General features: G+C 38.9%; 1 protein-coding gene across 1 annotated transcript in view; it reads right to left on the minus strand.

Annotated features, from left to right (window-relative positions):
- LOC127627456 (rab proteins geranylgeranyltransferase component A 2-like) overlaps positions 1–23386 on the minus strand; it is a 79034-nt gene that overhangs the window by 40631 nt on the left and 15017 nt on the right. The window contains exons 2-8 of the mRNA XM_052103839.1: positions 22379–22445; positions 22133–22205; positions 21858–21988; positions 16054–16399; positions 15697–15813; positions 14638–14758; positions 13166–13388 (exon numbers count right to left, since the gene is read on the minus strand). Of these exons, the coding sequence (XP_051959799.1) occupies positions 13166–13388; positions 14638–14758; positions 15697–15813; positions 16054–16399; positions 21858–21988; positions 22133–22205; positions 22379–22445 (1078 nt within the window). The remainder of the gene's footprint in view (positions 1–13165; positions 13389–14637; positions 14759–15696; positions 15814–16053; positions 16400–21857; positions 21989–22132; positions 22206–22378; positions 22446–23386) is intronic.

Here is a 23386-nt window from a genome sequence, read left to right on the forward strand (position 1 = left end):
AAGTACAAGAAGGGCAGAGGTTGCATATTAGGGCCACATAGGAATGTCTGAAGAGACAGATGGTAAGATAGAGAACCTTTCCCGTTCACTCCTAGCTTAAGACACAGAAGAAAAAAAACTCCTGGCCTTGTCTGCCCAGATTAATATAAAGACATGGCAACTTAATAAAGCGCAAGTGTAGAAAAAAAAGATGCTTAATCTGCCAGCAATCATCTGGGCCCATCTCCTGTCCTCCACAGAAGCCCATAGAGGCAGCGGGAAAGCCCTTTGATGTCATTAACCCTAACTGACAGACGTTTAAGCTGATATTACTCTAATTAACTGCCCGCTGTCAGCCGCAATGATGCAGACGGGCGGAGTGCGTGGGCACCGCCTTTTCCTATCCAAGCCCCTGCGCTCACCCTGGCGACATCACTCGCCATCACAACTAAATTAACAGTTGTGAAAATCCAGTACCCCCACAAGCCCATGCTCTTTATAGCCTCTAAATGGCATTTCAGTTCCTATCAAGACGGGAATCAGGGGATGTGATTTTTTTAATACGGTAGCAAAACAATGGAGGCCATTAATAGCCTGACGACGTGACAGCGTGCTCACCGATGATTTATGAGTTTGTGTATAATTTGATTATGCTATTAATTCCACTGATTACAGCTGCAGCGAGTGTGGAGAAGGTCACATCCAAAATAAATCTTCGACAACTCCCTGTTTCTCGTCACCTTACACCTAACACCCCACCCCCTTACCCCACAAAACAACTGCCTCCAACTAGTTATTTCTGTAATTAAAAAGTAATGTAACACGAAGAACAAGCAAGCTTCGGACTCTAATGGCAACATCATGGCAGAGCTTCAAATAAATTGAATAGAGCCATGTATGGATGGAGGCTTTTTTTCCAGACGCCCCAGGAAATGAAATGGGATGATATTTAAATATTTTCAGAGATAACAGGTTGAGATAGCTATAGGCTGCAATCCATAACAAATTTCAGTTTGTGAGGTAAGATGCTCTACTTTGTCCCGCACTGATATTGATCTGTAAAGGTATATTAAGCTTAATGTAACAAAACATCAAAGTATGGACTTTCAAAAAGCTACCGTAATTTCCGGACTATAAGCCGCAACTTTTTTCCCACGCTTTGAACCTCGCGGCTTATACAATGACGCGGCTAATATATGGATTTTTCCCGCTTTCAAATTTTATAAAAAAAAAAAACATTCTGTGGCGTGCTCAGTTTTTTGCGGCGTGAATCTTTCATTAGACCAATGAAATTGCCGAGCGGGTTAAGGTCAAACAACTTTTTTTGTTTAGCCTACTGTTTAGATTAAATCGAGCGCGCTCAAACTTCCCATCATTCTGATTACGGTAGTAATTTTGTCACCCTCACCATGGCAAAGACATGGAGAAACGCATATGATGCTGCTTTCAAGTTGAAGGCGATTGATCTGGCTGTTGGAGAAGGAAATAGAGCTGCTGCACGGGAGCTTGGTCTTAATGAGTCGATGAAAAGACGTTGGAAACAGCAGCGTGAGGAATTGACTCTAAACTAAATCTGAGGCTATTCAACTCCGACACCGAAGGAGATGACTTCAGTGGTTTCAGTGCACAGGACGAGGAAGATAGTGACCAATGACTTTCTTGGTAGGCTACCGTTTACTGCAAATGTTTTATTACAAGCCGTGTGTGGCAGCGGGGGCGTGGTCAAGCGCCCGTCCGGGAGAGAAAAGCTGTAAGGGCGCTTACACCTGCGCTAAATTATGTCTAACACCGGTGTCTAATTTCAAGTGCCCTGCTTCACGTGTCCTTCTTGGGAAAACTGTCACACGGGCACCAGTGTGACAGTTTTCAGCAGGGCACTTGACGTACCAGGTAAGGCTTTTAATGGCCACAGCAATGTTTACAATCAATTTTATAAAGTTTCTCAATTCTTCTATGCGCCAACACTAGACTGACGTGTGTCACTCTCTCAGCTCTGTGACTGCTGCCTTTTTATGCCGCTCTCCCCATGCTTACTGAAATTAGACACCGGTGTTAGACATAATTTAGCTCAGGTGTAAGCGCCCGGGCGCTTGACCACGCCCCCGCTGCCACACCGTATTTCGTTAAAGCCTGTGTAAAGTTCATTTGTTTCAATGTACCGGTAGGCACCTGCGGCTTATAGACAGGTGCGGCTTATTTATGTTCAAAATAATATTTTTTGTAAAAATCAGTGGGTGCGGCTTATATTCAGGTGCGCTCAATAGTCCGGAAATTACGGTACTTGTTTGCACTTGATGCTAGTGTCTCATATAGGATTAGATTTTTGTATTGAATGCAAATTTAAATTATTGAACAAAAACTGACAACATAAAATTAGTTAAAAAAAAATAAATAAATAAATAAACAATGCTTAAATATTATAACATAATTTACTATTATTAATAAATATTAGTACAAAAAATATAATTTCAAAGTCAAAATGTTAAATTCCAAAATGGATGGTTCCACAAATTAATTGGTATATTTTGTTTACTAATTTATTACACATGTCTAGGGTCAGGGTTTGGCCACTTCAGCAGTTCTCCCCTGCTGGTACTTTCATCATTGATGGCAAATCAAAAGTATCAGTGCATTCTGATGAAATAATCATTTTGAAAGCAACATATAAAAACGCAAAAAAATGCTGTCTAGGGATGCTTCTCAACTGAGAAGGCTGCAGCCTAGTTAGGCTGTGCCCTTCCTAGACATGTCCTTCTGAAGCTGTGGGCTAGGCTCCTCCTCAGCATGCAGCGCTAGAATAAGATGTTCAAGCAAGTACGCATGTGCAAGGGATTGTGGGTGATTAAAGGCCACGAAGGATGCACTTGATGCATCCCCCATATTATGACGAATGAAGGCTGCGAAAGAAGTCTGCCTTCCAAGGGTCCTCACAATTGAGGAGGCCTTTGACGATGCTTGATTACGTAGCAACCAAGATATTTATCCTACCTAGACTGCAGCCTTCCAATTGAGAAGCACCCTTTGGCATCACAGCTCAGGATAGTCACTAGTAAAGAGCTTTGGACTGGGTGCATTTTCATGGTGCCATCAGCCAATCAGTATTGTCAGGGTGTAGTTTACCTGCACCTCCAGAGTGATTAGTCACATTGCATGTACGACTCAAAACGTTGTCTAAAACAAACAACAACAAAGAAAACGGCATGTGCCAGCCGAGAAACTTCCATAGAGCGCAACAGAGCCCATCCACTTTTTTATAGCCGTCTGGGTTCTGGAAGTATTTATCCCCTTATAGTTTTTCATAAAAGAGTTCCAAGTCATTAAAACAAACCAATCAGCTCAGAGGTGAATCACAACATTACAAATTTTTATTTTAAGTAAAAAAAGTATTCATACCATCAAATAACAACCTCAGATTTCACGGTAGGTCTGTCTTTAAACGTTTATAAGTTATTGTCTGAACCAGACTTTTGCGGTCTATTTAGATGTATGGGAATGCAAAAGGTTTTCTTTCGCCAGGTATTAAAAATCTCCATATAGTCTAGATTACAGAGGGCAACTTCCTTCTTCCGCAAAGAGCTGCTGCTCCAAAATTCACTAGCCAATGAAAACATTTTCCTGTAGGACCCATGCACACAACAGGTCAGAAATGCAAAGAAACTTTGGAAGCATAAGTGAGAACTATGATGCAGTTCAATCGTCAATCATGAACAAAAGCACAGAAAACGGTTCACAAAATGTTGAATACTTTGACTCAAATAATTTTTCTGTTATAAATTAATAATAGCGTTAATTCTTGCACAAATAACATTTTTGTTTGATACTTGAGAATCAATGTTCAATACTTTTGGCACAAATCTAATCCTAGAAATGCATCATCCCATTACATTTCCTACTGGTAATGATTATATATATATATATATATATATATATATATATATATATATATATATATATATATATATATATATATATATATATGAAGTGCCTTTTGATTATTTTCGTTTGTTTTTGATGAGAAGACAAAAATTACAGCTCACCCTCAGTAAACAAAGGGAGCAAAACAGATAGTCAATAATGGGCCGGAATTGAAGCCATTAATCTAAAAGATCTTGAATGCATCCCTTGTGACCTGTTAGATTCTCAGTCTATTAAACAAAGGGAAGAAAAGCTTGACTCACTTAATTAAGGCTACACAACGGCACAAAAAACTGCTGCCACGTTTGGACACGCTTCCCCTTCTCAAAAGCCAAACCAAGTTTCGAGAAAATTCGAGCGCCCATGGGAGGCCCCCGAAAGAGAACGTTTCATCAGCGTTCTGTGTGCATCAACAATAAATCCCCTTACGATGCAGGAGATGCTAAACAAACAAAATTACCACACGCAGCAAAGACCACTTACCTGTCAGGTTCATTGGCGGCAAATTCGCGTGTAATCTAGGGTGCTGGAAGCCCAAGCAGGGTGCTAATGGTTGGCCAATAATTAAAAGAAAACAAAGCGCCATGCTGGCTGGCAGGCCTTTCTCTCTGAAAATTAAATCCTGTTTAGATCTGAATAAATTAAATGTGTATTGCTCCTTGAGAACGCACGGTAACAGGGGAGGGATACAAATGACAGAGAGGAAATGTTATATGTGAGGGAATGCCGCAAAGACAATCATTGCCTCTAATTAATGCATTTCCTATTCCCCTCAATCTGTTTCTGTTTGACTGTTGTCTGATTGGAGCGTCGTGATCGCAGGTGCAAATCATAACCTGTCACGGCCAAATGTGTTTACCGGGCTGAATGGATCACATTGTCTCCAAATCATCCTGGCGACTGAAAAAGAGGAACCAGAATGGGGCGCAGAAGACGGAAGACAGCAGTCAGAGTGCCAAAGGTTATTTAGAAATGAAAAAGTCTCCGCTGTCAAAACTTGAGGGATAATGCGGGTGAGGTCAGTAAAGCATTTCATCACTATATTAGCAGAGCTGCTTGCTGATCTGTGAATAACCTGAGCGAGTGAGCATTATCGAGTTTGCACCTCCATATATCCATCTATCACCTGCAAGCAGGTATCAGCATGATGAATGAAGCCACCTCCGTCGCTTTTGCTCTCCTGCTGACTTTGTCTCTTAATCCCTCGCTTTTGTCCCCTCTGAGCTCCATTTTCTCTCACCTATCCCCTCCTAATATTTGAACTCTTTTTCCTCTTGTAATCTCCCTCTGTAGCACTTAATTTCTTGCTTTTATTTCTCTATAAGACTCATTTGTCCGATCTGACATTCTCGCACTAGAGCAATGGCACGGTTCAGTGGATTTCAACTAGCTTTGTTTAACCTCCTGAGACCCTGCATCCAAATGCATGGACATTACGTTTTTGCTTCACTATAGGCTATGCATGATTTCATTTCATTTAAACTGACTGACCTCAGTTCAGGAGACTCTAGGCTGTCATGAAAAGGATAAACTTTCGCTATAAGTCCAAACTCCAAGTCATCTGACAAAACAACATGGTGCTGATCTTAGCTGAGTTTGTCTTTGGGAAAAATGGCAATCACAAAACTACATCTGGTAAGACACCTCTTTAAGATTGTATGATGATTAAGATTAAGATGTGGACTACAGGCTCATTGTCCTTAAAATATCCTATTTTCACTGGGCATTTTCACATTGGGAATCAATGGACACATCCAAAACAGAAACATTTTCCTGGAGTTAGGAAGAAAATAAGGTGCATTTCAAACTGTCCTGAGACCAGAGCAGACAGACAGCACACTGGAGGTAAAGCAATTCCATAATTAAGGTCCAGATGTACTTCATAAGAAATGAAATAAAATTAATGGGTGTGATCATTTAGAACAAAATCTGGCAAAAAGGTGTTTTTGCGTTCGCTTGTAACAGCTTGCCAGAGTAACATTTTCTGCTGCGAAAGCCATTCACACATCTCCCCAAAGATATGCCTCTATCACCATTGTTTTGTCTTTATTCTGAATATTAACACTCTTTTATAAACCTATCTTTGCAATAGCATAGGTGTCATCATAAATTACAATAACAGTGTAATCGGTGCATATAGCGTGTATATAGCATATATAGCGTCATTAATTCATAATGTAAACAAAACAAATAAAACATCTACTGCATAAATATATTACTTTAAATCATCATCGAGTGGTTAAATCAGCTTGTTTTACTGATCGTGACTTCTACTCAAAAAATGAGGCAAAAAGTAATTGATAAAACATTTTAAAGGTTTTACTGAGCGTCCTCATATTTTAATGTTCATGTAAACATTTCCCACAGCGGTGTGGCATACGTCTGAATTTTCGAAAACAGTATACCATTGCTCATCTGTTCAGAACTTCTGAATGAAGAATGAAGAGATAATTCTCCGGAAGTATATCAGGGCCTTTAGGGAGCATTCTATAGCTTTCCTCTGCAGCCACGTGCATTCACTCCTAACATCTGACCAAAAGTTCAGTTTCAGGCTGCAGATGATGTTTGGACCACTCAACATGGGAATCTGCACATGGATTCAGAATTGATCATGTATACATTTATTTTAACATGGTTGGCAGTGATTGGATGATGCTGGCCATTACTTTGAATCAGAATAATTTGTGCTAATTCCTGAAAAACATGAATAACCAACGATCCTGGAAACAAACTGTTAAAATTTCACATTATTCCCACTCCTAAATATCTTTAACAGTTTATAAAGCGAAAGACAAAAGTGATTTGTGTAATTTTGTTCTGTCAAAATACTTTCTCCTATAACTGCTTAAAATGCAGGTTGATTTCACTGAAAAGTGTAAACACCGTGGATCTTCCCAACTATCCCGGCACAGCAACATTAGCTCAACCAATGGATCATGTGTGGGGCAGGACTGTCTCCTTGTCCAACCAATGACAGATGGGGGAGTGTTTAAGAAACATGTAATTATTTTAGCAATTTCATTTGGTGATTCAAGAGGCACAGAAAATTACACCGTTCACGGCAGCCAATAAGTCGCTGCACAAAACACATTTTTGTAGCAAGTGACGGTCACATGATGGTCAGATGCCCGTAAACATTCTCTCCCTGTTGCACCACCATCCGCAGTCGGCCTTTATCCCTCTCTGAGGCTTAATTAGCCTAATAAGGGACCAGGTGTGTATAATCACGACCTGGCCCCGCCCTCCGCCCTGTCACACTGTGTAAACATGTTTTTAGTGTGATAAAATCACTTTCTAAATTTTACCGTGTGACGTTATATCCAATATAAGAACTTAATTGTCATGGTGATGTAATGCCAATAAACCATGTAATCTGGTAAACACTGTAACACTGGTAACATGTAGGTTGCACAGTATGCCCCTTACTATAACCAACTTTTTTAATAAACAAAGCACGAGCCAAAATATTTTAATTAATTATAATTATGCCACAAATGCGGTCAATTGAGCTTAACTTTTAATTTACCTCATTTGGGGAGCAAACCTCTCTTTCATTTGCAAAGCCATTTGTAAAAATGTCCTCAGACGATTAAAAAAAAAAATAACAAAATCAAGACTTGATTCTAATATTTCTTGGAGGAAAAAAAGTGTCAGTGATGATAACTGTTTCTTGCGTTCCCTGCACTGATAATGGACAGCTTGCAGGTGGGTTCACGCCTCGGTGCACTAGCGTGCTTATCTGAATGTGAGCAAGGGTGATTAGTGGAAAACTATGGAAATCAAAAATGCAAATTAATATGCTGCACAGACAAGGGGGGCTCCGACGTCAAGATTAAATTGTGAGGTGGAGGGTTTAACTGCCAATACATAGTATTATGATAAACCATATCATAAAACATGATTATATTAGAGTTAAAACTGTTCAGAAACTTCAGACAAGAGAACACAATTAAATGCAAATGTAATCAATTAAATAGGATATTTATCTGACATTTCACAATGTTTACCCTATCAATAATCCATATTACTGGTCTGATCTATTTAAGCATATCAACATTTAGGGCTAGGTGATGTATAGAATATTCTCAATATATTTGCTATTATTTTGCTGGAATCAGTGTGAATATCACAATGATTTTAATGTGCTTTTTATGTGCCCATTAATTTTCCTGTGAGTTCAAACTGTCCATTTCAATTAATCATTTCAAAACTCTAATTCAATTCGTTTACGTCAAAGATATTTGATTGTGACATTCCTCAAAAATGCACACGCAAGTCCACATGTGGCATTTTTGCATGTTTTAGTAATATTACATGTAGGTAAATACTGGAGTTTGTAACTATGCATTGTTATTTGGGTGCATTTAATTGAAAATTATTGAAGGTGCTGTAAGCGATTTCACATGCTTTACTTCCAAGACACAGAGCCATTGGAATAACCATGCCCCCTCTTCTTTCCAAAACCATGTACTCCAAAGATACAAAACTTAACTTTATTGAGACATTGCAGAAACGATTGTTAAAACAACAGCTGCCCTCAACTGACAACTGTTATTAACAATATGGCAAAAAAATGCAGTATGCCTCAATATGATTGACAGGCAGGTGTCATTGTTGTTTACAGAGTATAGAGCTGTCAAAGAGACCGGCGAGATATTTCACAAACTTATTTCATTACTATCTTTCAGGGAGTATGAACATATGACAAAATTGCTTTCAGCACATTAATGAGAATTCTTCCTTTTGTTCATTTATATAAAAACAGTGTAAAAAGCCTTGATTATTTTTAACTACAGCCAAGATTTTAATGTTTTATTTCTTACATTAAACATTTTGAATCTAAAACAATGGCTCTTTGGACTAAATTATAGTTCCTCGGACTCAAAAACTCACCCTTTTAAACCATTTTTACAACAAATACAGAAATCTCGAGATATCAATTTGTCAAAAGGCTGAAAAACATTGAGATATAATATTTTTAAGCTTTATCGCCCAGCACTATAAACAAAACAACCTTTTTGACATATTGTGTATATTAACTGAAATATTGGTCAAAGCAGAGCTTCCCCCAACGCTTAAATCGGAGACTGCAGTCATATGTGCGTTTTTAGATAAACACTTGACTTGCTCTGCTGTCTTTGGGGAGATGTTCTCTGTAACCTGGACTGATGCCAGCTCATGGCTTCTGTGATGTTTCCTCTCAGACTCTAAGTGGCACCAGTTCACAGCACTGCTCCCAGCAGACTTAAGAGTGCTAAAAGCAGACACTCACGGTCCTGCAGAGCTCTGACCCTCCTCTTTCTTACTGTCCATGTCTTCCCTTCCCCCTCTGAGCTGAAAGTGTCTGAGCTAAAGCAAAGCTTAACAGAATAGTTCACCCTAAAATCAAAATTCTTTCATTATGTACTCACCTTCATTTAATTCCAAACACATATGTCTTTCTTTATTCTGTGGAACACTAAATAAATTTTTTGAAGAATGTACTAATGGTTTATTTTCTATGCAATTACAAAGAATGGAGACTGGACCTTTAAGGCTTCAAAAATAATACAAAAGAACCATAAAGCATCAAAAGTTGTCTTGTGGATCACACACACAACACACAACACACACACACACACACACACACACAAATGAGCCAAAACATTATGGCCACTCACAGGTGAAGCGATTGACATTGATCATCTCCTAACAAGGCCACATGTCAAGGTCTGGGTAGATTGGATGGTAAGTGAGCAATCAGTTCCATGGGTCCGGCAGTGGCCTCTTTCATCAGGATAATGCGCCCTGCAACACTGCACACATTGTTCAGGAATGGTTTGAGGAACATGAAGAGTTTAAGGTGTTGCCCTGGCCTCCAAATTCCCCAGATCTCAATCCGATTGAGCATCTATGTAATAGACCAACAAGTCTGATTCACGGTGACTCCACCTCACAACTTACAAGACTTAAAGGATCTGCTGCTAATGTCTTGATGCCAGATACCACAGGACACCTTCAGGGGTCTTGTAGAGTCCATACCTCGGCGGGTCGGCTCTGTTTTGGCGGCACGTCAAGGACCAATATCATATTAGGCAGGTGGTCATAATGTTTTGGCTCATCAGTGTGTCTATTATATACGCAAGCACACACACACACACAGTGATCATTTGATCTAAAAAAAATATTATGTGAACCCTTTGAACCTGCATTTATGTATAAATTTGTCTTAAAACCTGGCTTGTTCTTCATCTGTTACAATAATGATCAAACACAATCTGTTTTAACTAACTAACACACAAATGCATACATCATCACAGTGTAGGTTGGAAAAAGAATGTGAACCCCTAGGCTAATGATGTCAACAAAAGCTAATTAGAGTCAGGAGTTAGCAAACCTGGCATCCAATTACTGAAACAAGATTTGAGGTGTGGGTTAGAGCTACTTTGACTTATAAAAAGCACTCAAATATTTTGATTTCGCTATAGGGCTGAAATGATTAGTCGGCGTTATCGGCAATGTCGACAATAAAAAATTGTTGGCAAAAATGTTCACTGTTGAACAGTCATTTGATCTCAGCTTCAGATGATGTAGATTGCAAAGTATGAGGGAATCATAGCTGCCAATCCACTGAAGAGGGTAGTCTTCATCCCATTATACACTGCAACAAAATACTGCAGAAGAGTTTTTTTTTTTCAGAGAATGTTGAATATAATATTAAAAATACAAATATTAAGACGCTGACTACCACCCCTGGAGTTGTGAGCTCGAATCCAGGACGTGCTGAGTGACTCCAGCCAGGTCTCCTAAGCAACCAAATTGGCCCGGTTGCTAGGGAGGGTAGAGTCAAATGGAGTAACCTCCTCATGGTCCTATAACGTGGTTCTTGCGCTCAGTGAGGCACGTGGTGATTTGTGAGTGGATGCCGCAGAGAATTGCGTGAAGCTTCCACACGCGCTATGTTTCAGAGGTTACGTGCTCAAAAGGCCATGTGATAAGATGCGCGGATTGACAGTCTCAGACGTGGAGGTAACTGAGATTCCTCCTCCGCCACCCGGATTGAGTCGAGTCACTACGCCACCACTAGGACATTGGGAATTGGGCATTCCAAATTGGGGAGAAATAAAAATATCTAAAAATCCTTTAAAAAAAGATGCATTCACCTGAGAAGCAGCATATACGATATTTAGACTTTAGAGAATACATCTTGAAGTATATATTGTCTTTACTGCACTCGAAGAAGTATAATATTTATAAAGTGAAAAAAATAGTTTTATATACAAAATACGCTTACATTTAAGATACATTCTCTTAAAGCAAGTCACACTTGATATCAATATGATTTATTTTGTAGTGAATTTCTTTACTGAATTAAACTTGATAAAGTTTTTCCCTTTAATTCAGTGAATGTCATTTAGAGGCATTTTTAAAAGATGATTTTGTCCTCTTAATTGTTAGTAAGCACATATAATACAACCTTTTAAGTCGGGGCACAAGCTGAATAATCGATTAAAAGCTAATGACTTGGGGCAGTGGTGGCTCAGTGGTTGAGGCTCAGGGTTACTGACCAGAAGGTCGGGGGTTCAAGCCCCAGCACCACCAAGATGCCACTGTTGGGCCCTTGAGCAAGGCACTTAACTCCAGGTTGCTCCGGGGGGATTGTCCCTGTAATAAGTGCACTGTAAGTCGCTTTGGATAAAAGCGTCTGCCAAATCCATAAATGTAAATGTAATGATTAATTATTCTGCAATATTTGCAGAATAATCGTTCTAATAATCGTTTGATTAATCGTTTATCAAAATAATCGTTAGTTGCGGCCCTCGTTCGCTTTTCACTAGAAACATCTGCTGACGTTGACCATGCCTTGCAAAAAAAAAAAAAGAGATCTCAGAAGAGCTACGATCAAGAATTACTGCTTTGCATGAAGCTGGAAAGGGTTACATTGATCTCGAAGAGCTAAGGTATTCATCAGTCCACAGTCAGAATATTCTCAACAAATGCAAACGATTTATTACTGTGGCTACTCTCTCTAGAAGTGGCCGTCCAGCCAAGATGACTCAAAGGGCACAGCGCATAATGCTCAGTGAGGTAAAAATGAACCCTAGAGTGACAGCTAAAGCCTTGAAGGAATCATTGGAACTGGTCAAGATCTCGGTTCATAAGTCTACTATAAGGAAAACATTAAACAGGCATGGTGTTCATGGCAGGACACCACAAAACATTTATTATGACCAATTAATGCAGAAAACCAGCTAATTCCAAAAGGTTAACATCCTTTTTCTTGGCACTCTATACGGTATATATGTGTCTTCTGAAGCCATACAATAGCACTGTGTAAGGAACAGATGATTACAATTTACGCCATTATTCACTGAAAATCTTAACATTCGCCTTAGTTTTCCTTGGCACATACATGAGAGTTTGTAACAATATCAGAAGTAAAAATGCCAGATTAACCAACTGAACAAATATTTTCAATGAATCAGTTGATTTCAATGAAACCAGTATCAATCATTCATTTTATGATACTTTTATGGTGGCTTTGCATCCTTTTGTTTTAACAGCTTGAAAGGCTCAGTCCATATTTGTTGTAATTGCATGGCAAAAACATCCAGTATAATTCTTATTGTTAAGTCATACATATTTGGAAAGACATGAGGGTGACTACATGATAACAGTATTTTCATTTTTGTGTGAACTACTCCTTTAAAAGATAGTTTTAAATTAGTTCATATAGGAGGTACGCAAAAAGAATTGTACTTTGCTATGTTGAACCTAACAAAATGAATGCCTTAAAAGAAAAATAATAAAGATCAGGTATGGGTAAAAAGAATATTTTGCCAAAACTTTATAAAACATTTTCAGATATAAAAAAAGGACTCCAATTATTCATAAATAATATTGAAGATGATTACAACCTAATGATGAGAATTTTCTTTTATATACAGCATATCTTTTCTGTCCTTATTTTGTAAGCATGTAATTCTGGTTCTGTTCACTCCATCTCCCAACGAAAAGTCTTATTTTATGCCCCTATATAGCAGCAAGTACTAGAACATTTTTTTTTTCTCCATCACCTTCAGTCACAAAATGCTGATCTGAAATGTTGCCGATCTAACGCATTTTAGCCCTCACTCCATAGACATTTTGTCATCAAATATCTCATCTTCTGAGTGGACTAGTTAAATGTTCCTTGCATAATCTAAAAGTTTTATTTGCCAAAGTCCGAACGGTTTCAATTTGTAAGAAATGCAACTTTTATATTCTATTAAGAGCACCAATGATCGTTTACCTGCAAAAGCACTGTGGAATTTCTCCCAGGCCATACAGTGGGAACAGGAAGGGAGTGTTGCCGTAGCGACCCAAGCATCGCAGGAAGTGCTGTGTGGCCTTTAGTCCCTCCTCCGTAGGGGTCTCCTCCGACACCATAGCAATGGAGTGCAGAACGAAGTCTTGCAGGTTCTCTGTCAGTTTCTTGGTTTTCAGGAACTCCATAAACGGTTTCTCTGAGGAGTCTAAAAGAAGGAACATTGTAAATCTATTATAGTTTCAAATGAGAATACCAGAGATTATTTAGCAGAGATGGGCCACTTCTATTAAAATGAATGAGAGACACTGGAACGTCCCACGGCAGCCAACGGTCAACAGATGTTGAAAAGAAATCCTGTCTTACAGGTAAAAGAGCCAATCACCTTTTAGATACAGACATCACCTGCCAATAAACTCAACAACGTACATGCAGATTAACTATACAAACCGAGAAAATAGAATTTTTTTTTATGTAATCTGAGGTAAAGAAGCACAATTTATGATACCAATGTTGTCCGATTTTATTGCTGATTTGAAATATTTTCGTTGATCGTAAACATGACCAACTGTTTTGGAGATTTTGATCTTTCCCATTTCAAGTAGATAGGAGCTGCACTGCCATGTCTGGAAATAGCCTCCCGTGAGCGTTCCAAAGATGGCCGACAGTGGACTGACTCGCTGGAGAGACTTTGGAATACCTCCCACCAAGTACGTCACAGCCAGTGAATGTAAGATTAAAAAACTAGAATGAATGAATGAAAGATTCATTTGATTTTCAGAGGTTAATATGGCATGTTGCCTCACATTGTAATAACAGAAGCATTAATTTACCCTCTGTTAGTGTGACTTAAATTCACTGGACTGAAATGCTTCATAATAACCACACACAATTTATAGCTTTAAAGAAATTGCATTCGCAAAGCATTTAAAAATCTGAATTTTTTTTTATTTATTTTTTTCAAGTTTGAATCTAAAAAGTGTCATTTAAACTAAATTTTAAAAAAAGAATATTTTTACGTTTTAAGGCAAAAGAGCCAAAATTGGGATTTCATTGGATCGTGGATGTTAAGTAATATGTTAAAATATTATTGGTTACTTATATTTTTTCCCAACCACATGTCTTTTGTACCATCGAAAGAAAATATATTTTAAAAGTGGTGAAAGTTATTACATTATGATGAAAGATTATTAAAAAAAAACTAATGTCAGTTTCTGTAGAAACATGCAATGATGAATCATGCACATTAAAATCAGGGACATTTAAAGTAATAAAGTAAACATGGGTCAGTTTAGATTTCAAATAGTGTTTAAGCTCATAATGCTCTAATTCACAGAGACTGTCTTCCAGCATGACCTTGTATTACAGATATGACAAATGCAGAAGAAGTCTGTGATAGATCTTTGAGGTCTATGTGAACCTGAAAGCTGCAGAGAAACAAACACATGGGGTCATACCCTGGTACTCCTCTGGGTGCTGCTCAAAGTCCAGACAGAAGGTAAGATATTTCATCAGCATACGTTTCTCCACCACAGTCAGCTGCTTACTGGCAAACACATCAGCCCGCGAACACGGCACCTTCGGCGGAGGAAGAGGCAGCAACGAGGGAGTAAAAGGGATATGTTAGCCACGGTCACCACTTACTTTCATTGTATGGAGAGAAATAAAATGCAAGGAAACTAAAAGGTGACTGAGACAAACATTCTCCCTAACATCTCCTTTAGTGTTCCACAGCGGAAATAAAGTCATACGGGTTTGGAACAACATGATGGTGAGTAAACAATGACAGCATTTTTTCATTTTAGGGTGAACAATCCCTTTTAAATGGAAGTATGTGTGCCTGTACAAATATACATCGTATAACACACACAGGCACAGAAAGAGAGAGGGATGGAACAATTGTGCGAGGAAGGGATTATGTTTAGCCCCAAATTACTCAAACAGATGGTTATAGCATTACAATGCTGCTTTTAATGTTTTTAGTGAAATGAGAAACACCTTTTGCGTCAATGCTCTTATCAGGTACATTAGTAAATACAAATGGATGAATCCACAAGCATCTATTTAATCGCTTTATCTTAGCCGAATCGCTATAGTAATTTGAATCAGAATCCTTAATGCAAGGACAAAAATACAACATGATCATCAGGAAAGCATAATATCTTAAATCGAAGGTAAACAGCATGTTTGAATAAGAAAAAAGAATCATTTTGTTATTGTAGTTTTATTGTTATGATCATCTTTTTTCATGAAATGTTGTAGAACGACACTATTTTTGTGCAAACTCATCACCACAATCCAAGGGTGTTGCAAGTGGTTTAAGCTCATTGACATGCAGCTGCTATGGTGTTCTGAGTGGTTTCTTACTGACATCATTCAAAAGAGCCCACCCCCATTTCTTTATAATATTCTGTTTCCTTGATATGGCTCGGGTGACCTGACAGTTTGATTTTGTGATTCTTCAGCAATTCTTTTATTCTGTTAATAGGAATTTGTGCAAAAGAATTGTTGCATACCTGCTCCACTTTTCCATTTCTGCAGGTGAGGATGCGGCTAATGTTCTTGAACTCTGCGTAACGGCTCACATTAGACTTGATGAGCAGATCCACCAGAGCACCACGCGAATACATCAACTTTGAAGGGGGTCAGAGTAGAACACAATAAATTTCATTTCACTGCCATCCAGGTCCACTACATAATATCTGTTAGTGAGCCATTTTAAATCGCAACTAGTCACACATGCAAGTGTAAATGTGAACACAATGACAATGAGTTAACAATTTTTACTATTACTACACTTCTAGGTGGCAGGTCTTATTTAATTCGGCCAGCTCTTTATACTACTTACATTATCATACAAAAGGTATACCAACCTTGGAGACAAGGTCGATATTAAATCTGCGTCCCTCCTTCAACAGCTTTTGGTATGTTATCTTCTCCACAGGTGGATCTGCTGGGCTGCTGATTGGCTGCTGCTCTTTTTCTTCCTGCGATTGGCGGGAGTCTGAAATCTCAGGTATAGCCTTCTCTTCCGTTGGCTCAAAGACTTCGTCCCCCTCTTTTTGCGTCTTAACAACAGCTTCTATAGGGTCATCGGTAGTAACCGTCTCTTGTTCCTCTGTAGAGTCACTGTTGGTCTCCTCTGACGTAGTCTGCGTGTTCTCAGGCTGACTGCTTGGTAGCGAGACCGTCGGATCCTCTTCTTTTTCTTCTTCCTCACTATAAAAGGAGAGGATGTAGATATACCATAAAAAAATTATAGCATGTAAATGGTTGCGTTCAGAAACACCGATTTTGTAAAGGACACTAACTGTACTAGCAACCTTCAAGTGATATTTCACCCAAAAATGAAAATTCTCTCATCATTTGCTCACCCTCATGCCATCCAGGATGTGTATGACTTTCTTTCTTCTGCTAAACATAAATTAAGACATTTAGAAAAATATTTCAGCTCTGTAGGTCCATACAATGCAAGTGAATGTGGCCAGAACTTTGAAGCTCTAAAAAGCACATGAAGGCAGCATAAAAGTAATCCATAAGACTCGAGTAGGTAAATCCATGTCTTCAGAAGTGATATGATAGGTGTGTGTGTGAGAAACAGATGAATATTTAAGTCCTTTTTCCCATAAATCTCCCCTTTCACTTTCAGATTCTCCTTTTGTTTTTTGGTGATTCAAATTGTTCTTGCATATCACCACCTACTGATTTATAAAAAACAAATAAAAAGGAATTTAATATTTATCTGTTTCTCACCCACACTATATTATTATCACTTCAGAAAAGATATGGATTTAACCACTGGAGTCTTATGGATTACTTTTATGCTGCCTTTATGCAATTTTTGGTGTTTCAAAGTTCTGGTCATCATTCAATGACATTGTCTGGACCAACAGAACTGGAATAATTGTCTAAAAATCTTAATTTTTGTTCAGCAGAAGAAAGAAAGTCATACACATCTGGGATGTCATGAGGGTGAGTAAATGATGAGAGAATTTTCATTTTAGGATGAACCACTACTTTCAATTAAAAGTGTGTTCAGTAATTTGCGAATTAAAAAGAAATATTAATAGTATTTTTATGACAAATACTGATATTTCTAACCATCCTCATTAATCAAAATCAAAAACACCAATTGCAATGGATGGTTGTTGCAAAATGAAAATATTATTCTAATATGCTACTACAACAGTGTTATATGCACAATAACTGCATAACAAATATTTGCCTATAACTTGTACAGAGAAATAAATAAAAAGAATAAATGTTGAGTAGAAAAAAGATGCGTCTAAGAATCACACTCAGAGATGGAACAGAATTTCAAGCTGATTCAGACATTCTCAAATTGGCCGCTGTGGGGGGTGAAATATGGTGTACAGTCTGTCTTCCACTCCCACTGTCACTGCATTATGCAGTCGTGTTCTATTTATTTTTTTGGAATGCTGTTCATTACTTCGATGAGAAAAAGCAAGACTTTGAATACGATTAAAACTCAGCAAAAAAGAAACATCCCCTTTTCAGGGTACTGTGTTTTAAAGATAATTGACAAATCCAAATAACTTTATCTTTATTGTAAAGGGTTTAAACAATGTTTTCCAAGCTTGTTCGATTAACCATAAACAATTAATGAACATACACCTGTGGAATGGTCATTAAGACACTAACAGCTTACAGATGGTAGGCATTTAAGGTCACAGTAATAAAAACTTAGGACACTGAAGAGACCTTTCCTACTGACTCTGAAAAATACCAAAAGAAAGATGCCCAGGGTCCCTGCTCATCTGCGTGAACGTGTCTTAGGCATGCTGCATGGAGACATGAGGACTGCAGATGTGCCAGGGCAATAAATTGCAATGTCCGTACTGTGAGACGCCTAAGACAGTGCTACAGGGAGAGAGGAAGGGCAGCTGATCGTCCTCGCAGTGGCAGACGACATGTAACAACACCTGCACAGGATCGGTACATCCGAATATCACACCTGCAGGACAGGTACAGGATGGCAACAACAACAGCTATTCCCCTCATAAATGACTGGGAACTTGCAACTTGTACAGTTTAGGTCTTAGTTGTTCAATCTTTTTATGTTCATACAAATATTTACACACATTAAATTAGCTGAAAATAAAAGCAGTTGAAAGTGAGAGGACGTTCGTTTGCGGAGTTTTGCAGCTCTACTATGCGGCGCCTCAAGTCGTGGGCCAGTGGAGAGAGGCAACGCGTACGGAGCACGAAAGGGCATTCATGAAGCGTGTTCGGTGCCAGAGAAAAATATTCCAGGACATAGCACTGAAAGATTAGTGCTATCTACACCCCAGAACGCTTGCGTTGTACACTGCTCTGTTATTTTGTCGCCTTGCTAACCTAAAATGTAGAAACGGTGAGATGGGGTAACCATTCTCATAATGTCTTGCAGTCCAGATGGAACAAATCGTGACCAGTGCCATAGACTATTGTGATGTTTATTGCAACTTTAGTATATGCATTCTTACCTTTGATAACAGCTTGTCCTCTCAGTGATGCATCTTTCTCTCGCTGCTTTCCTCTTTCCAACCTCTCCCCATGAATACGGATTACAGTGTTGATTGGCCATTAACTCGTGATATTTAACAATCCAATAATTCTGTAAGTGGGACACTGAGCCAGACTAAAAGCAGTAACCTTTCAGAGAGAGGTGGGGGTCAGCAGTGCCAATGGTATCGGCAATAAGATCAGACAACATAAGGATTTCGATCATTCGAAAATTATGAATATCGGATCCAGTTATCAGCCAGGTTGACCCATAATACACCAATGTGGGTGTTAGCAATAATACTAGAATTAGGGCTGTGATTTCGACTGTGGCATGATTGTTGGTGCCAGATGGGCTGGTTTGAGTATTTCTGTAACTGCTGATCTCCTGGGATTTTCACACACAACAATCTGTAGAGTTTACTCAGAATGGAGCCAAACACAAATAAAACATCCAGTAAGCAGCAGTTCTGGGACAGAATGGAAAAACTGAATGGCCGAACCAGCTCGAAACAAAGACAGCAAATGAATGATAATATAGGGAAAGGTTCCATGCAATTGGTGGAGTCAATCAGTAATCATGTCAAAGGTAGCTTGGTTATTTCACTCCATAGAAACCTTTGGGTGCAGTAATAGAATCAAGTTAACAGCTTTCATCAATACCCAAGGTTGGCAGCAATCGACAGCCATGCAATGTCCTGGTGTGGGAAGGAGAAATCAGGGAGACAGGGTGCAATGTCAAAGTACTTCTCAAGTCATCCCATGCAATTGTTTGGTGCCAAGTGCATATTGTGTCAATGAAGGCTCATCTATGGCGCTCCAATGTGGTCCTTGAGATCTTGATGTATGTCCTTATAGATTAATTGAAGGCAAGATCTGGTGGTGGATTTATAGCAGCTGTAAGTTGTTGCACTACACACTAGGCCACCAGACATGTCCACTTTTGGCTACTTGCGCTTCTCCAAGTCTTGACATGGGCCAGCTCAACCCAGGTCCAGGGAGATGATTATTTGAGGGAAAAGAAGGTTCCTCAATACATTGTTACTGCAGCTTAAGAGTTGTCAGAAGACTTGTTGAATGATATTACTTTGAAAGTCTGTCATCTAGAGGACAAAAAAGTAGGAAGATAAGATTGTTCCAATAGTGCCCTAGAGTTGCACACCATTTACACAGTTGAGAGACAAAAAGAAATTGGAGAAAAAGGGGCAATAAAGAGGTAGGGATATGAAGTTTCCTCAGAGAAGAGTTGCACCGGAAAGTTAGAGAATTTTTTTGGTGGTGATTTTTTCCATTTATAGTGGCTTGCTGTTGGGAAAACAGTCCTGGGAACTATGTTATCCACACACAAAATGATGAAGTCCATAATAAAGTGAACGAGGCCCTCAGTGTCCTGCACAGAGTTCTAAAATACCTGGAGAAAGCTTATCGGTTACTGGTAAAACATCTACAATAAAAAAATAATTTAATCGTAGTTATCAGAATTCACGCATTAATGCATGTGATTAATTAAAAATGTTAAAAGCAGGAGCCTGGGTAGCTCAACGAGTATTGACACGGACTACCACACATGGAGTCGCGAGTCCGAATCCAGGGCGTGCTGAGTGGCTCCAGCCATGTCTTCTAAGCAACCAAATTGGACCGGTTGCTAGGGAGGGTAGAGTCAAAAGGGGTAACCTCCTCGTGGTCGCAATAATGTGTGGTTCTCACTCTCGGTGGGGCACGTGGTGAGTTGTGCATGGATGCTGCGGAGAATAGCGTGGGCCTCCACATGCGCTACGTCCCTGCGGTAACACGCTCAACAAGCCACGTGATAAAATTCACGGATTGATGGTCTCAGAAGCGGAGGCAACTGAGATTCGTCCTCCGCCACCCAGATTGAGGCGAGTCACCACGCCACCACGAGGACTTAGAGCGCATTGGGGATTGGGCATTCCAAATTGGGGAGAAAAGGGGAGAACATCTTTTTTCTTAGTCGTGATTAACACATTTACCGTTAATAAAGCATAAACCAGCATAAATACTGGTTGGAAGGGTGGAACCTTTGTATTGTGTACACCCGGAGTCATTACACAGACACACACTTCACAACACACACACACAACAGCTCTTCCGTGTCAGTGATAAAATTATGGAGAAAGGACCTCTTAACAATACTTGATGTTAAAACAAGCCCAGATGGGACTTGTGATAGAAATCAAGCATTTTTCTCCCTATGTAAAGCACATTTTAATTACCACAGAAGCTTATTAAGTCTTAACTATCACCAAAATGCAGAATGAGACATTTTTGTCTGCAAGCGCTATTCATGTGGAGTTCAAAGTTGCCACTGAGTGGCATCACGATTTCTGTAGCAAAGCAGATGGCCTCAGTCTACCAGCAGATTAATATTGGAGTGCCCATGCAATGAAAATGCAACTTATGGGTAGACAAGTTCTTTTAATTACTCAACCTCCCAATTAGATTTTGGGAAACATTTAATGTTACTTGAATCTGTGATATTTTAGTGCATTTCTATCTTTGTACTGTGGAAAGCTTTGTTTGGAAAATGTTATTAAAGCACAATATTGTTCCATTTTGTTTTGTTTTCTTTCCTTTGATGGAAAAAAATGCATCTTGACAAGAAGTAAATATAATGTCAAATTTCAGCATTTCCAAAAACTGCAATTAATCGCGATTAACTACAAAAAATTATGCGTTTGATTGCGATCGTAAATTGTAAATGACCGATAACACTAGTCATAATACGCACGCACAATGCAAGCATGACTTTTGACACCTATTGGTGTAGTTCTGGTATCTACCGGCAGGGGCCAAATGTTAGGGTACACTACAATTGTCCACGTGCCAGTACGTCTCATGCACGGTTGAGCGCTCAGCCTTGCACAGTTTACTCTTCGGACCAAGAATACATATGTACGCGATCGACACAATCCACATGTAAGTGCGCAATTGTGGATGATACACTGCTGTCCGGAAGGCATCAGGACAGAATAGCCTTTACACCTCAAATCCGATGTGGTCACATGCATTTCTGACCACCTTTGAATGTGGTTTGAGTGATCGGATAAAAAAAAACAAAAACGTGTTGGACACTTTTTACACCTGTACGCGGTCTACTGCAACGCATCTTAATACCAGGTGTAAACAGGGTCTAAGGAAATACAATACTAACCTGGCATAACAGAAAACCTCTAGGTTAGAAATGGAGGAGTCCACAGAGCTGAGAGGCATCAGATCTTCTCCCTCATCAATCAAGCTCCTCCATACTTGCTCTGACTCTGTGGTTGGCACCTCCTGCTGATTCTGAAAAACAAGCATTACAGAAAGAATTAGCCAATGGTCAAACAGCCTTGTAAAGACCTATGGCTGTAAGCTGATAAAAAGTAAATCTGCTGATTGTAAAAATTCTCATAAATTGTATCTGTGCATAAATGACAAACAGCTAACCTTATATTCCTCGATCCACGAAAGCAGGCCATTGAATGTGAAGCTGGCCCAGTTTCCAGCATAGTAGCTCCTCCTATAATATGAACTGGCTAATCAGCAATCACTCCAGTATTTTCATGTATTTAAGATATGTACTTAACTAAAGCCATGCACTACAAACAGGACTGAGTGAAAATGACAGAAATGCGCATACGCAACATACTTTCAGCCTATGATACAGGTTGGGGTCTAGAGTCTGAATCTTACCTGTCCAAATGCAGAACGCTCTGTCCGACTCTGGAGCAGGCAGCTGCAATGACAGACTCGGTGAGGCCTGGGAATGAACACAGACAGAGAGCATTGTCACTGACCACCGATCAAATCTCCTGCCTGACCGCTCTCGGAATTAAACGTTTCATTCAATTTGTGAAATGTGCGCCATTTCAAGTACACAGAACTGAAAGTCCGTCTGCTTTACAATTGCATTGTTGCAAACGTAAACACATTAGACTCGCTTGAGTCTTATTCAGTGTAACTGCTGCTTCAGCACAGTAGAACGAGAAGTAATCATCATTCTAAGTTATAACATTATAAGAAATAGCAGCTCAAACAATAAACAGGACTCTACAATATTTTTTTTCTGCTTGCTCAAGCAGGCCATTCGTTTGGCTGATATTTTGCATTAAATGTTAAGTTTTCTTTAGAAAACAAACAAGATACATCAAAGAATGTATTAGGTTTTTAATTTACAATAGGTGTCAATGATATGACATGACATTTTTATGTTATTCAAAAATACATTACATATGCAATGAACACAAAACAATTAGGCCTAGGCTACTTGAATATACCTTTACAATGATGAACATGTTTTAAAGTTATGAATTCAGTCAATGTGGTTCTTTTTATGGGGGTTAAAGTAAAGAAATCTCACATAGTTGTGTAACCATTCGTAAAAAAAAAAACAAGACAGCAGAAAAACTATTAATAATTATTTGAAAAATAAAGTCTCATTAAAAGCTGAAATTCTTGAAAAAAATATTGGCATAAGCAGTTGGAATAATCTTATCATTTTCTTTAAAAAATAAGCAGTGACACAATGTTACTTAAAAATATATTTAATAGTTTAAATATTATTAAATATATTTAATGTCAGGTGGTGTAATCAACATGCAGGTAGCCATTTTGGTGTCATGTGACCAAGAGAAGAAAAAAAACAGAGGACCCCTTAGTTCAATGAAATATAAAAATCAATAAAATATGTTCACATTTTTA

Source organism: Xyrauchen texanus, chromosome 34, assembly GCF_025860055.1.
Source record: "Xyrauchen texanus isolate HMW12.3.18 chromosome 34, RBS_HiC_50CHRs, whole genome shotgun sequence".
NCBI lineage: Eukaryota > Metazoa > Chordata > Actinopteri > Cypriniformes > Catostomidae > Xyrauchen > Xyrauchen texanus.